The sequence below is a fragment of the Sarcophilus harrisii genome, chromosome 3, assembly GCF_902635505.1.
Source record: "Sarcophilus harrisii chromosome 3, mSarHar1.11, whole genome shotgun sequence".
Lineage (NCBI taxonomy): Eukaryota > Metazoa > Chordata > Mammalia > Dasyuromorphia > Dasyuridae > Sarcophilus > Sarcophilus harrisii.
In genome coordinates, this window is record NC_045428.1 from 594667145 (window position 1) to 594682703 (window position 15559).

Sequence of the window (15559 nt, forward strand, 5' to 3'; positions counted from 1 at the left end):
ATATTCCTGGGTAAATGCTCATTGATTTTCTGTTAGTTCATTGGTTGAATAATCCTAATTATTGGTAATGGAGAATTCTCTAGAATGGGAGCCCAAACCAATAGCATTGAAGAGATCTCCAAGTCCTTGAGTGTGATAGGCCCAGCATCACCCTTATACAGTTTCTTTCCTCTGCCCTTCTCCCTCCCAATCCCACCCCAATATATAGAGGCTTTAACCCAAAACAAAACAAAAAATAAAATAAAATAAAAGCTGCCCCAGGGATTGGATGGCTTCCGCTTCTCTAACACAGCCATCATTTAAGGGCTTGAAAAATATCCAGCCCCTCACCATGGAAGGGTCAGCCTGAAGCAGAGTAAAATGTAACTAGGATTCCATTTGCTTTTAACAGTCATTTTAGAGGGAAGTGAGCAGAACCAGGAGAACATTATACACAGTAACAACAATATCGAAACTATGACCAACTGGGAAAAACTTGGCTACTCTGGTGGATACAGTGATTCAAGATGATTCCAAAGATTTCAGTATGGAAAATGCTCTCCACCTCCAGAGAGAAAAATAAACTCCAAATGCAGGATGGAGCATATTTTTTTCATTTCCTTTATTTATTTATTTATTTATTTGGTTTCCCCTCCTCCCGGCCCTCCCACCCTGCAACATGGCTAATGTGGAAATATGTTTAACATGACTTCATGTGTATAATGGATATCACTGCCTTCTCAATGGATCAGTGAGTGGGTAAAGGTAAAATTAAAAATGTAATTGGGAAATATTTTAAAAATAAAAATGTAATAAAATATGTGGTTTTCTAAGTCATTATGCAGCCCACAGGGATCTTTATGTATATTTTAGTGACCCCCAATTTCATCTGAGATTGATACCTCTAAGACCCTGTGAGTTTCCATGACCTATTGACTGACACATTTCCGTAAGAACACAAGTGAGGAGTGGGGGGGGGGGGCGCAGCCAAAGAACCTGTGCCAGTGTGTTCTTACTGCATGTGTGTTTAATTGGGTAAACTTCCCTTTGTAAATGTTCAATGACTTATGAGTGCCTCATTTCATTCCCAAATTGCACCTGAACTAAGAGAGTGTGGGCAATAGAACTGGTCTCTAAGAAGCCCTAGTACCCCTATAAGATTGCTCCTTGTTCCGGGAAACTCAACTTGCCAGAAAGAGTGGAGTTAGAATAAAGGATCCTCGAGTTGACATGTAATGTAGGAATGTGTTTCCTTTTGTAAAAGCAAATTGTAGAAGTCATTGGCTAAAAAACTCATTGCTAACCATTGACAATTATTTTGAGAGAAAATGTATCAGAATGGGGGATGAGCCCAAGGCCTTAGGAAGATAGCCCAACTCCTCAGGGGATAACTTTGTTCTGGGAACCTGGCTGAACAGGGAGACTGGGAAACGGGATAAGTATACCTAGAATCTATAGCCAGCTGCCCTTGGGGACCTGCTTTGCTAGTGGGAGTGAGAGATGGAATAAGGAACCCCAGAGAGGTGACATGTACTTTAAGTTTCCACAGATGTGACTAAGAGAGTCCTAAATTTTGGGCAGATAAGAAGATAATCCTTAATTTAGGCAGAAGACCTTTAAAAGACTGCAAAGTTTACAGACAATCAAATCAATTCCTCTCCAATGAATCCTATTTCCTCCCCAGACCCACACAAGCCCCCAGACTCACGGCAACCCACATTATTGTTCAAATTCTTGTCAGAAAGGCTGCTGAAGGGGCAAACTCCTCAGATGCTTGTGAGCCCCACTTTACTCCCAGGAACCCAAGCCTTAGACTACTGCTGAGTTCCTAAAGAGGTAACTCCCTTCCCATGAGGCCTGCATTGTCCAAATGATTCATGGCAAGAGCAGAAGCCAGATGCTCACACATGGCAGCTGAGTCTCTTAGAGCTCCTCGATTAATTAGCATTCATTAAATGCTTTGTACTTGCCAAGGACCTGAGGCACAGATGCAAAAGTGATCCAGTCCCCCACACAAAGACCTCACATTCTCCTAGGGGATACACACTCACCGTGAAAGCAGAATGGGCAACAGGAAATACACTGCTGGAGGATTAGGAGGCTTCATTTCAATAGGAAATACACAGCTGGAGAACTAGGAGGCTCCACTTCAATAGGAAATACATACCTGGAGGACCAGGAGGCTGCACTACAATAAGAAATACACAGCTGGAGGGCTGGGAGGCAGCACTAACTACCAGCAAAGGTCTCTTGATGGGTGTGGTGTTAAAGGGAGCTGAGATTCCAAGAGGCATCTGTGAAGTGCATGGGACAGCCTGTGAAGAGTCTGGTGTAGTCACATGGAGAGAGCCTCAAGTGGGCACTTTTGCAGACAATGCAGAGCAAGCAATCTCTCTCTTTTTTTTAATTGTAGCTTTTTATTGACAGAACATATGTATGGGTAATTTTTTACAACATTATCCCTTGTACTCACTTCTGTTCTGGCTTTACCTTTCCCTCCCTCCAACCCCTCCCCTAGAGGGCAGGCAGTCTTATACCTGTTAAATATGTCACCGTATATCCTAGATACAACATATGTGTGCAGAACCATACAGTTCTCTTGTTGCACAGGAAGAAATGGATTCAGAAGGTAAAAATAACCCGGGAAGAAAAACAAAAATGCAAACAGTTTACATTCATTTCCCAGTGTTCTTTCTTTGGGTGTAGCTGCTTCTGTCCATCATTGATCAATTGAAACTGAGTTAGATCTTCTCTTTGTCAAAGAAATCCACTTCCATCAGAATGCATCCTTATACAGTATCGTTGTTGAAGTGTATAATGATCTCCTGGTCCTGCTCATTTCACTCAGCATCAGTTCATGTAAGTCTCTCCAAGCCTCTCTGTATTCATCCAGCTGGTCATTTCTTACAGGGCAATAATATTCCATAACATTCATATACCACAATTTATTCAGCCATTCTCCAGTTGATGGGCATCCACTCGGTTTCCAGTTTCTGGCCACTCCAAACAGGGCTGCCACAAACATTTTGGCACATACAGGTCCCTTTCCCTTCTTTAGTATCTCTTTGGGGTATAAGCCCAGTGGTAACACTGCTGGATCAAAAGGTATGCACAGTTTGACAACTTTTTGAGCATAGTTCCAAATTGCAGAGCAAACAATCTCAACTGGATCTAAAAACATGTTTTATATTTTCCATGTTTGTTCGTTTCCTTGGGAACTTATGAATTTAAAGACGAGGTTCTGAGAGTGTGTCCATAGATTTCACCAGACTGATTCCCAAAGGGGTCCAGAACCCAAAAAGATAAAGAACCCCTGCACACAGTGTGTGAGGAGTAAGGTAGCCCATGAGACAGGCTGGAGGCATAGCAATGCCCAGCTTTTAAAAATGAATGGCTTTAAATGCCCAACAGAAATGAGAGAGCCCCAGAAACTTTTTGAGCAGAGAAATGACCCTTATTGACCTACTGTGGGTGGAGAAGGGTGTGTATGTGATCCAAATAAACTGATCCTTCCTGGGAACTCCCCCTTCCTGGATGCTCTTGGACAATACCAGGAAGCTAGCACTACTCAGGGATTTAAAAATTCTCTAGAAAACCTATCCAGCCCAACCCCCACCCAGAAAGCTCCCCTCTGGGGCTGAGGGAGGAAGGGGGCAGAGATTGCCATTTGCCACAGTTCTAAATCAACCATTATCGGCTACCAGGATGGGGATGGAACAGGTTCCCAGCCGTCCTCATTCCTGGACTGCAGACTAGAGATCTGCTGCTCCACAATGTTTTTTTCATAAAAGGAGGAAAGGGGAAAAGGTTAGCTCTTCATGTGACTCCATGTTTATATCTGCACAAAGGGGTGATTTCTACAGTCCAACCAACCAATTTGTTTCAACAAATTGATCCACAGCAGCCCAGGCCAAACACCTCACCCTCCACTGATAACCTCTGACCAAGCCCTCACACAAAAATAAGTAAATTTAATTTACTTTACTAAAGTAAATTTAATAAGTAAAAAATAAAAAAAAAAAAAATAACACTAATAACTGAAAGAGATGGCTTGAACTCTGATGGAAGATTTTCAAAACTTTGAGAAGCAGAGATGCGGAGGAAGGACGTTGCCAGCAGCCAACACAAGGGGGCAGGAGGTGGAATGGCCAGGCTGAAGATTAAATTTGGTAAGCCAATTGGGCTGTAGCATTAAGTCTATGAAAAGGAAGAGTTTCATGACAAATAAGGCCTAAGGGGTAGATTGGAGAAGGCCTACAAAGGGCCTCACATGATAGGTCACAGATTTCAGATTTTATCCCAGAGGTAATGGGGAACCACTGAAGGTTCTTGAGTAGGGGAATGACATCTGGCATCTGGTACGAATGGACTGGCCTGTGTCTGAAGGAGGTGATAGTGACACCTCTGTGGAAGAGTTTTTGAAGGAAGAAACTTGAAGTAGGCAGCTGGAATAGCTGTAACAGTCCAGGCGAGAGATGATGAGAAACTCAGGGCAATGAGCATGTAAATAGAAATGAGAGGGATTTAAGAAACATAAAGGTAAGGATGGCAAAATTTGGCAACTGACTGAATTCGTGTGGGTGAGGAGAGAGAATGTTTAGGACCATAGATCATAGATGTAGCTTAATGAGTCCATGAAGACCATCAAGTTCAACCTTTTATTCTTACAGATGGGGAAACTGAGGCCCAGAGAGGTTAAATGATCACCCCGGCCCAGTCATACAGTTGGCTAGTATCTGGGATAGGATTTGAAACCAGATTTTCTAGCTTCCAAGTTCAGGGCCCCATTTCCCTTTAATGACTTGGAAGTTTGAGCCACTCAGTTGACGGTAGAAACCACTGCCGGAATAAGGAGGTTTGGGGAAGTGAGTTGAGGTGCAAAGATGTGCCCCATTTAGACATGGCAGGTCTGAAGTACCAACAGAGCAGCAAAACACATTAGGCCATCATCCCTCTGGCTCTCGCCGAGGATTACTTCCCTTTGAAGGGGGCACGGGCGGGGAACAGGTGCCATGTCTTCCCCCTCTGCCAAGTCTCCTCTCCACCTGTCCCTTTGTTGGCGGTCCAGCTAGAGAAAGTCTTCCACCACAAGAATGAAATGGAGACTGGAAGCCAAAAGTTCAGTCCACAAGAGGTGGAGAGCGGTCTCTCTGAGGGACCTGGGGCTGTTGCCAAGCTATCACTCACTAATCTGAACTCTCAGAGTTGTTTTTCTTTCTTTTGTTTAATTACTTTTGACTCTTAGATTCCTGTAAAGCACACGGTCTCACCTGTAACCTGAATAGCAGCTTCATACCACCTTCCAAGCTACCTTCTCCTCCAATGGGAGGACCTGCCTAGGATTAAAGAGCAGGCCACCACACCCGTTAACCCACATCAGGGCCAGCTTCCCAGCCAACTGGGACCCGATTCCCACAGCAAGAGCCAAGACAGTGGGACCAGCACCAACATGAGAACCCCAGTCCTCTCCTTCCTGCTGCTGTTCTTACTGCTGCTACTGTCCATTACCTCCTTCAGCTCCGATCCAGGTAAATCAATCCAGTTTTCCATTGAGGGAGTAAGAAGTTTCTGGATCCCCCACAATTAGAAACAGGAGGCACCATCAAGATTGAGGTGGGGGGCTCTAAATTTCTAGACAGTGGGTTACAGGATCGGCTGTACTTGTTTTCTAGAAACCAGGGAGCCCAATCCTCCGTAGGATTTACTGTTCAGGCCAAGCTCCTCTCAAGGGCTCCAGCCTCACAGAGCACACTACCAGCTACCAGCTTTTCCTGGTTTGGGCTTGGCTCGGGGACAGAACTGGGACTCAACCAGTCTTGGTTTTCACCTTGAGTCCACTCTTGAAATTGGTCATTTCCATTCCCCTGTCTCTGGGCCTGTTATTTCATTAGAAAACTAAGGGACGAGACAAGGTGTTCTCTAAAGCTGAAGAGGCCCTGCCATTCCTTGTTTTGCGAAGAAAGACGGGGTAAAGTGAAAAGAGGAATGTATTTAGCACAAGGCAGGGGAGGCCCCCCCCAGTCCTGATGCCTAAGCCACTAACTAGGACTGTGCCCTTGTGCAAAATTTGTTCTCACTGACTCATTTTCTTCTCCTGCAGAATGCACATAGGAGAAAAGTAGGGGGACGTAGATGCGATTGCTAATATCCCTTATAGCTCTAAAAGTCTAGGCTTTATATTCTAATATTGTTAACTTACACAGCTCATTTGCTATCTCTCTTCTGAGCCTATTTCTTTATCTAAAACCCATGAAGGTCTCTATTTTGATTAAGGAAGAGGTCATCCCATCCCTTGACTATTGCCTCTTTGTGGGGTAAGAAGGCAAAGAGACATCCTCTTTTCTACTCCTAAAGGGATGCCCCAGGCTGAGAAGTGCAATAACCCAGTTTTGGAGAGTCTGCAAGACTTTGGCTGAACCTTCCACTTGGCCACAGTACCTCAGTGGCTTCTTATTTGAGTCTAAGTCCAGTGTCCTTTCAAGCAGATCTTCTTCATTCAGAAAAATATTTGTGCCCTATAGTATGAAGCAGAAAATGGTTTTAGTTCAAGCTCCTCACAAATGTACGATGACCTATTAATGGTCACACAGTTTGTAGCACAATCAGGGAGAGAGCCAGGCCTCCTGATTCTCAAGTACAATATTCAGAATGAATGGTGATCAGATCAGATTTTTAAAACTTTTTCTTAACTGAATCACAGAAAGGCAGAGCTTGAAGGAAATTCAGAAACTCTCCAACTCAGAAGAGCCAAAATTGAAGCGTGGGTCCAATCAGATTAAAATATCCTTGGGAAATGTTTTACCAAAATAAACAGAGACAATGTATGAAACAAATGTAATGTTAATTTGTGGTTTTCCAAGTTAACATGCATGTGCAAGGGGTCATTTCTATTTGAATTTGACTTTCTGCTCTAAAAAGTTGCGAGGAAGTTTGCTGAGGAAGTGGCTGTGGGGCAGGGGGAACTCTGTTCAGGGGTTAGAAGGCAGAGGCAATTTGAGTTCTAAAGTGGGAAAACATCCCAGACCGGAGGCAGTGAGGCCTTCCCTCAGGTTCTGCCAGTGACCATCTACAAAGTTTGGAAAAGACATTTTTGATCCATCCATATTAACAAGCTTTCTCACCTATAAAGGGGTTACAGTAAATAATATCTAAAGTCCCTCCTGGCTCTGACATCCCACATTCTCTGTTCCGTTCCAGTTTGGACGTGGTGTTCTAAGGTGTCTCCCAGTTCAGACACACCACGTTCTAAATTCCAGGTTTTCTCCCAGCTCTCACATTAAAAAGTCAAGATTTCTTATCCAATGTCACACAATGTCAGACAGACTAGAACCTGGGGCCATGAGGAACAGCCAGAAGGCCTGTGTTACTGGATCATAGAACATGTAGAAAGCATAAGGTATTAGGGAGACTGGAAAGGTAGAAGGGAGCTAGGTGGTGAAAGGCTTTGAACAGCAGAGGATCTGGGAGTGATTGGAAATTAATGAGTAGGGGGGCAGATATGGAAAATCTCTTGGGCAGCTGAATGGAACAGAGAAAGATGAAGCAAGGAGAGGCACCAACAGGCTTTTGCAATAATCCAGGTGTAATGTAATGAGGCCTGTGCCAACGTGCGGTACTGTCAGAATAGAGAAAGAGGCATATTTGAGATAGAAATGACAGAACAGGACAATGGTTAGAGTTGGCGGGAGAAAGGCGGGAAGATAACGGTGCCTTTGATATCAATAGGGAAGTCGGGAAGAGGAGACAGATGACTTTGGTTTTAGATCTGTTGAGTTTAAAATGTCAATGGGACCATTATACATTGCACACATTTTCAGCCCTTTTCAATATATTCATCAGTACTATTGATTTTTTATTTCAAAAAATACATTAACATCAAACAAGATTATTTAGAAACAGTGTCATGAAAATCTAGAGGAAGAGAATAGCGCCCTCCCCCCCAAAAAAGTGACTGACAAAAGGCTGCAGAGACCAGGCAAAATGAGGTTCACATTTAAAGAGATTTCTCAGTTGATGACTTTGGAGAGAGCATTTGGGGGTGAGAAAATATACTTGCCCAGGATCACACAGTTAATGTCAAGTGTTTGAAGCTGGATCTAAATTCAGGACTTTCTGACTCAAGAGTCCCTGCTCTACCCACTGCATCCCCTAGCTACCCTGAGAAAGCACTTTCAGTAGAATGATGAAATTGGAAGTGAGACTGCAGAGTTAAGAAGTGAGGAAAGGAAGCGGAAGCACAGATAATAGACAACCTTTCCAAGAAGTTTTGGGAGGCGAGAAAGGGTGATAGTATGGGGAGATAAACAGATCAAGGAAGGGTTTTTCTGAGGATGAGGGAGACATGGGCCAACTGTAGGCAACAGAGAAGCAGCCAATAGATGAAGAGATTGAAGATCAATGAGAATGAGGAGCACAGAAGGGATGACCTGTTGCTGAAGACAGAATGGAACGGCCTCAATTGGGCAGGGAGAAGGGCCTGCCTTGACTAGAACACAAATCATGGGTGAGACAAGGGTGAAGGAAGAGGTAGAGGTAGAAGGTGCCTCAGAAACGTAAGAAGGGAAGCTCTTGGTTTCTGGAAGGCAGGAACAGAATGGCCTTAATTTTCTTATTTTTTTTATTCTAATGTATTTTTATTTAGTTAAATTTTCCCCAACTTAATTTTAACAATGGTTTTTCAAATTTCAAGTCCCACATTAGCTCCCTCCCTCCCTTTCCAGCCCTTGAGAAGATAAGCACTATGATACATGTAAATCAGGCAAAACATTTCCATATTAGTCACGTTGCAAATGAAAATAGACCCAAAAAAAGACAAATTAAAGTCTTAAAAAATATGTTTCAGTATGTATTTTTGCTGAAGAGGTGGAGAGCATTTTTCACCCTGGGTCCTTTGGAATTATCCTGGATTGGTGTCTTGGTGAGAGTAGCCGAGCCTCTCACATTCGATGATCCCCCTTTTTTAAGTGAAGTATGAGATGAGCTTCTGAGAGGCTGAGGGAAGTGGAGTCCCCCGTGACCAATTTAAGGCCGGTTGGAAACTGGGTTACAAGACCCACTATGGAGAATGGGATCAGGAAGCAATTAGTAAGCTATAAAAGGATCGTCTTGCCAAAGCAGACTCGGTGAGATTATATGGGATAAACTTGAGCCCTACGATATTAAGTCTCCCTTCCTCATCTGACTAGGAAAAGCAGGCCTCAGAAAGGGGAACAGAGTTGGCTGAAATCATCAAAGTTATTCTATCTGTCTGAAAGGTGCTAGAAAAAGGACTGGACTCATGGCCAAGAGAGCTGGGAAGGGAGCTCAGAGGCCCATCTGACAGAACAGCTCTGCTACTCTGCCCCCAAGCAGTGGTCACCCATTGTGCCAGTACTGGCCTGGCTCCAAGGAACAAAGCCCTAGGGCTTTGAATGGCAAGTTGAAGTCTGTGCCACTAGCCAGAAAGGCAGATTTTCTTCGTTTCTGACCTTTCTTTCTGCTGCTCTGTTGAGGGATTTGGCCCAATATCAGCTTCCATATCTCCAGGATCAGTTTCAAGCGAGGATCATTGGGCTGGTTACCCACCAAGTTATATAAGGGGGAGAGAGACACAGAGACAGAGACAGCAAGAAACGGGGGGGGGGGGAGACACAGGGTGGGGGAGACACGGGGGAGACGGGGGGGGAAGGAGGGAGGGAGAGAGGGACAGAGAGAGAGTGAGAGAAGAGAGAGAGAGACAGAGAGAGAGAGAGAGAAAGGAGAAAGAGAGAGAGAGACAGAGAGAGAGGAGAGGAGAGGAGAGGAGAGGAGAGGAGAGAGAGGAGAGGAGAGGAGAGAGAGGAGAGAGAGAGAGGAGAGGAGGGAGAGGAGAGAGAGAGAGAGAGAGAGAGAGAGAGAGAGAGAGAGAGAGAGAGAGAGTTGTAGCACCACAAAATGCCTCATGCTTGGGTTATGATACAAGGCTACATGTACTATTTCCATTTTATGGATGGGGAGACTGTTGGCTTAATAAAGTGGATTAGCTTGCCCTTATCACACAGCTAGATGGGGCCACATTTGAACGTTCCACAGCCAAAGCAAGTATATTTTCTAGGGTTCTACCAAATGCCCTGAAAAGTGGCTGGCTTCCTTCCCACAGAGGCAGCTGGAGGCCAGAGGCACCACAAGCTGCATGCATGGAGGCATCCCCAGGGCAGAAGGCAGCTGTGCCGGTGCGAAGGTCAGTAACTGCCTCTAGATCTTCATCCTGGCCCTTCCCTCATCTAGGTCCTGGGAGGGAGAGAGATGCTACCCCATTGACACCCTTTCCTCCTTCCTCCCACTAATGCAATTGGGTCGGAGGCTCACGCTTCCTCTTTCCTCAGGAGTGGAGTCTCAGGCAGTGCTGGAGGCCCACTTGGGCAATACCCACAGCATCACAGAACCTAAAGTTCTCATTCTAAATACTAATCCTTCCAGTTCTAAATTCTAGCTACTAGAGCGAGAAGGAATAACCCTTCAAATGAGGCTGGGAGAACGGGTGCCCAGAGGGATGTAGGGACTTCCCCTGGCTGCCAACGCCCCCCCTTCCATGTGGTTCTGCCAGTACAAAGAATTGTGGAGTCTCAGTTGGAAAGGATCTCGGGCGAACATATGGCCCCGATATACCTGCATCGGGATCACCTTAACAACACCCCCAACAGCGCTGATCACCCAGAAGACCTTGGGCGGGGAGATACCAGCTAAGGTCTATCCACCTACACTTGGGGAGAGCCAAGCTTGTCAGGCAGAGGCTTGAGGGGGAAGGGAGGAAGGTCCTCTCCATAGCTTCTCCGGGTCATGTCCTGGGGGTTCAAAGAGCCCAAATTACAGCCCATTGGGAAGGAAGGCAGGAATGGGAAAACACGATCAATGCCAGGTATGCGGTTCGGCACTAGGGGCGCAAAGGCCAGAAAGGCAGGTCGTGGCCCCAAGTGCTTAGCTGAGGTGTCTCCACAGGGATCGGGGAACCCCGCCCGGCTTCTGAGCAGGGGTTAAGGGGAGACCCATGAATAAGGACACGGGGGGCTGTGTGAAAGCTGGGTCAGGAAGTCAGAAACTCCAGGGAGACAGATGAAAGCAGTTAGTCACAAGCATCTCCAAAGAGCGGGCCCTGAAACAGCAGCTCAGGATCATGGTCCAAAGAGCCTGGAGTCAGGCCGACCCAAGTTCAAGGCCAGCCTCAGATCCTTACCCTAGCTGTGTGATCCGAGGCAAGTCACTTCCCTCTGTCTGACTTGGCTTACTTACTGTAAAATGTCTAAATGAAAATAACATCACCCACCTCTCAGGTTGTCTCAAGGAACAAATGAGAGCCCATTTCTGAAGTGCTTAGCACAGTGCCTGGCCCACAGTAGGGGCTGTATACAAGTTTCTTCCCTTCCCCTCCCCCCAACAGGAAGATACCCCCCCTCATTGAAGAATGGTGGCCAGGAAAGGGACCAGTGGGACAGGCCATTAACACGGCATTTCCAGAAGCCGCGTGGTCAGTTTGATTATTGGCTCCAAGGCAAGCAATGAAAGGGGAGCAGGGCGGCCCACCCCACGCGAGGCAGACAGTATCAAGGTGGGGGGGTCACTATCTAGGCAGCCCCTCAGGCCCAGGCCATAGGAACAGTCACACACTTGACCTCTGACCGGGGCTCCCAGACTGCCCAGTTCCCCACATGGTCCTAATTCACTTGTCCCCATTACTCCCCTGCACAAAAGCCTTCAAGGGCCCCTGGCCACAGGGGAAGAAGCTCCTTTGCCAAGTACTTGACTCCTTTCCGGCATCATTTCATTCCACGCTCTCCCCCGTACTGCATTCTAACCAGACCTGGCTGCGGTGCCAACTCAAACTCAGCCTTCCAGGCTTCAGGTGGCCTGCCCCTCCAGGAGGTCAGGAAAGCATCGCCCCCCATCCCGGGCCACCACCATCCTCTCTTTCCTCCAAGGCCGGCCCAGGTGCCGCCTCCCCGCAGCAGGGTCTCCCCTACATTTCTGAGTAGTTCACCTTGGGGCCTCCTGCCCACCACAGCCCGCCATAGCCGCGTCTCCCTCCCCTATCAGAGTGCAAGTTCTCTGAGGCGCCATTTTGTACTTAGTATCATCGGTGGAGGCTAGTTCAAGGCCTGGCCTATCAGCTGCTTAGGGCCTATTTGCTGAACTTTAACTAGACTGGTGGAAGCACAAGGTCTCTGCGATGTCCATTTAAGAATTTTAAAGAACCTAATGGCGAAAATGGGGTCATCTTCTGGTGGCTCATTAAGTCACCAGAAATGGCACAGAAACCCCCCCAGCTGTCTCTCCAGCAGGTGAAATGCCCCTCCTTTCAATGGATCCTTGGAAACCGCGCTGTAAGAGCACAGAGGTCCAAGGTGCCAGCCCTGGCCCCTTCTTGGCTCCTTCACCACAAAATGGTGAAGCTGATGCCTCCACTGACTTCTGCTCAGTTATTCAAATCGGCAAGCATTTATTAAGCGCCTTCTGGTGCTAAGCCCTGGGGCTCTCCAAAAGCTTCCAACCTAAGCGGGGAGGCACCATGTAAACACCCCACACAAACCTGCCCCATGGGAGCAAATCCAAATAGACAATGGAGAGAAGGCCCTGGAATTAGGGGGATTCAAAGAGTTATTAGGAGAGTATTCCAGGAAGTGGGGGGGGGGGGAGGAGGGCGGCAGCCAGTGAAGAAGATCCCCTGCTGTCTTGTGGCTGGGGTGGCCGCGAGAAAAAACTGGACAATCGCCGAAGATCCTTCCAGCTGTACTCCTCAATCCCACATCAATGTGCATGGACACATTGTGCCCATAGTAAACTTGGGCCTCTCTGTGGGCCTCAGTTTCCTCATCTGTAAAATGGGCAGTGGTTTGGATGGTTCCTGGGGCCCCTTCCAGCTCTAAGTCTCAGGATCTTTTCACCAGCTCCCCTTACGCTGAGTCTGAGGGTCCTGACCTGGGGAATGGGGGTATTTCAGATGTCTTCCAGAAAATTCATGAAAGAAGGAAGCTACAAGTAGCCAAGTCACCTGCAAGCCACTGCCCATGTGTCCGCCCCAAGCACAAATGGAAAAAACCAGGTAAATGCCGGAGGAGGCGCTGATCTAAGTAAAACAGGGTCATTTGGGAGGGAGGGAAGGAGAGGAAATCTGAGCCCAAGACAGAAGATCTGTTTAGCACCGACGCAGAGCTCAGAGCTCCAGAGCCCCCAGTCTCTCCTTCGTCCCAGCAAAGCGGTTCATCACAGATCACAGCCAAGTCAATGGCCGGGCTGTGGTGGGGCCTTTGACCCCAAACGCTTCCTCCTCCCAATACCACCCAGGCCCCATCCAGCCCATGTCCCAGAAGTGAGGCGGCGGGGGTGACAGACGCCAACTTTGCATCCTCACCTTGTGGGGAGGCAGGACACCTGAATGTCTGGCATTGTCACACACTCCTGACTCTGAAATACCCAGTCTCTCTGACTGTTCTGAGCCTCAGTTTCCTCCTCTGTCAAAAGGCTCATCATTCTGAGCCTTTGGGAAGGAAGTTCTCTTTTTGGAAGGCGTGATGCTGGCGACAGAGGGGCTCCACCGAGCTGCAGGGACCACGGGCTCTGACCGAGTCCCAGTTGTGGCCCTGCCAGGACATGTGACCATCCTGGGCAGTTGCTTCCTCCTTGTAACGTCAGGAGAGTAATCCCCCAGCCTCTGTCACAGGGCGGAGAAGCGCGAGAGATTCCGAGTCAAACCAGCCGAAGGACCTGGCCAACCTCGGCTGGGATCTGCCCAAACTCATTTCCGGATGGACAGCCTTAAGCTTTCCTCCTCACAAAGCCCCTGAGGCCCCTCTGGAGAGGCCGGCGCCCTGACCCGGTGCCAGCTCCTCGGGGTCCCTCCCCGGCTCCCACCAATGGAGCCGTGGAGGCCGCTGGGGGCCCTGAGGGAGTGCCCACATGCTGGACCTTGGCCGAAGCCCCTTCCACCCATCGGGTGACCCTGGACTCTCCGGGGGCCTGGCGCAGGGGCGGGACAAGTCCATCCGACATTCCCAGCTGGAAGGCTCGGGTCCAGGCCCGTGAGGCTCTGTGACTGCTGTCACTTGGTGCAGAGGTCATAGAAGACCAGCCTGGTGGAGGTGATGAGCTGCTGATTCATTTATTAAGTGCCTGCTGTATGTAATGCCTTAAGCAAAGAAGAATGCCCCAAACCTTGCCCCCAGGCTGAGGTGGCTCCTGATGGCAGGGACACAAATAAAGATGCCACAGGGGATGTCCCAGGTGGGGCCGAGCTGAGACCCAAGACTGGCGACAAGGCCTTCGTGAAGGGGGCAGAAGGACGGCCGCGAGGGGAGGGTGCCCTGGGCAAGGCGGGCAAGAACAAGATGGAGACTCAGCCAGAGTCTGAGTGGGAGGGAAGAGCGGCGGGCAATACCCCCAATGCTTTCTCTTTGTTAAAACAAATGTTGTCTCACAACTGCCCCAGTAGGGGGTGTTACTGTCAATGCTGGTTTCTGGCGAAAGAAACTGAGGCAGACAGAGGCTGACCGGGTCGGGGCTCACCCAGTCACGTCCGAGGCTCTTCCTGACTCTGGACCCAGCGCCCTGTCCACTGAGCCACCAGATGCCCAGGAAGGGCAGGGGGATGATGGAGCTGGGAGGCAGGCTTCAGGGAGATCGCAGTGGGCCCTGAATGCCAGAGCGAGCAGTTTAAACCACCTAGTAAGGTAGTGAAGGAGGGGCTCTCTGCCTCAGTGGAGGGGATACCCACACCCAAAGACTCATGGGTCTTTGGGAGAGCTGAAATAAGAACGTGAGAGCTCAAAGGAACACAAGGTGGAAAGAGCCTCCCTGGCCTATGAAGAAAAGAAGCCAGAGGACAGAAGGGGGCACGTGGCCTTGCTGCGAGAGGCCCCGAGTCCTGCGCCCTGGGATGGCTCACTTCCCTTGGGAGGCCAGTTTTCTTCTCTGATCTGGGGCATCCAGCCCTGCCCCATCCCTCCAAGCCTCAGACCGGCCTTGGGCTCAGGGGCACAAGGCTAACCTCGTACCCTTCTGGGCCTAGGGCACCAGAAGCACTGGAGACAAAGCTGCTTCCAGTTTCTGAAGCAATGCCAGCTGCAGAGCATCCTCCTGCCCCTGTAGGAGCCAGGTCCCCTGCCCAGGTAAGCCCTATTCTCTTTGATTCGGCCGGCTCCCTGCAGGAGAAAGCACCTAACCTCTCCTCTGGCTCTCGCCCGCCCTTTCCCAGGTCCTAGAGGAAGCATCGGTCCCGACAGTCGCTGGTCTCCTGGGAAACCTGCCTCAGACGCCAACCTTGGCCACCCCAGCAGCCCCCGGGGCTCTTCAATAAAGATGGAAACACTTTGCCAGTTGAAGTGGTTGGATTCAGACCCCAAGGCCCTTGAAGCCCCGACTTAGTCCTAAGACCCCTGCCCCAGCCCTCCTCCAGACATCAGAGCTGGGGGGCCTGAGGGATGACTAGCCCAGAAGCAGCTGGGGCCCAGAGATAGGGAGGGATGGCCTGGGTTTTCTGAAGGATGGAGCCTTGGGAGAGCACTGCAGGGGAATAAATGAGAAATCACTGATTCTCCGGCGTCGGGGGATGGGGGTTGCCATGGGGCAAGAG

At 48.7% G+C, this 15559-nt stretch overlaps 1 protein-coding gene across 1 annotated transcript; it reads left to right on the forward strand.

The window, feature by feature from the left end:
* The first annotated feature begins 4927 nt into the window (after positions 1 to 4927).
* Positions 4928 to 15299, forward strand: CXCL17 (C-X-C motif chemokine ligand 17). Its single transcript, XM_031963247.1, has 5 exons — positions 4928 to 5507; positions 10097 to 10177; positions 12932 to 13033; positions 14996 to 15095; positions 15182 to 15299. Exons 1-4 carry the CDS (start codon positions 5429 to 5431, stop codon positions 15073 to 15075), a joined length of 342 nt encoding a protein of 113 aa, XP_031819107.1. The 5' UTR covers positions 4928 to 5428; the 3' UTR covers positions 15076 to 15095; positions 15182 to 15299.
* The last annotated feature ends 260 nt before the right edge of the window (positions 15300 to 15559 follow it).

Excerpts from the sequence above, each read along its gene's own strand:
- CXCL17 (XM_031963247.1), top strand. The coding sequence starts at position 5,429 with ATGAGAACCCCAGTCCTCTCCTTCCTGCTGCTGTTCTTACTGCTGCTA. Across the intron at positions 5,508-10,096 it reads CTCCTTCAGCTCCGATCCAG|AGGCAGCTGGAGGCCAGAGG; the intron begins GTAAATCAATCC and ends TCCTTCCCACAG. Across the intron at positions 13,034-14,995 it reads GCACAAATGGAAAAAACCAG|GGCACCAGAAGCACTGGAGA; the intron begins GTAAATGCCGGA and ends TTCTGGGCCTAG.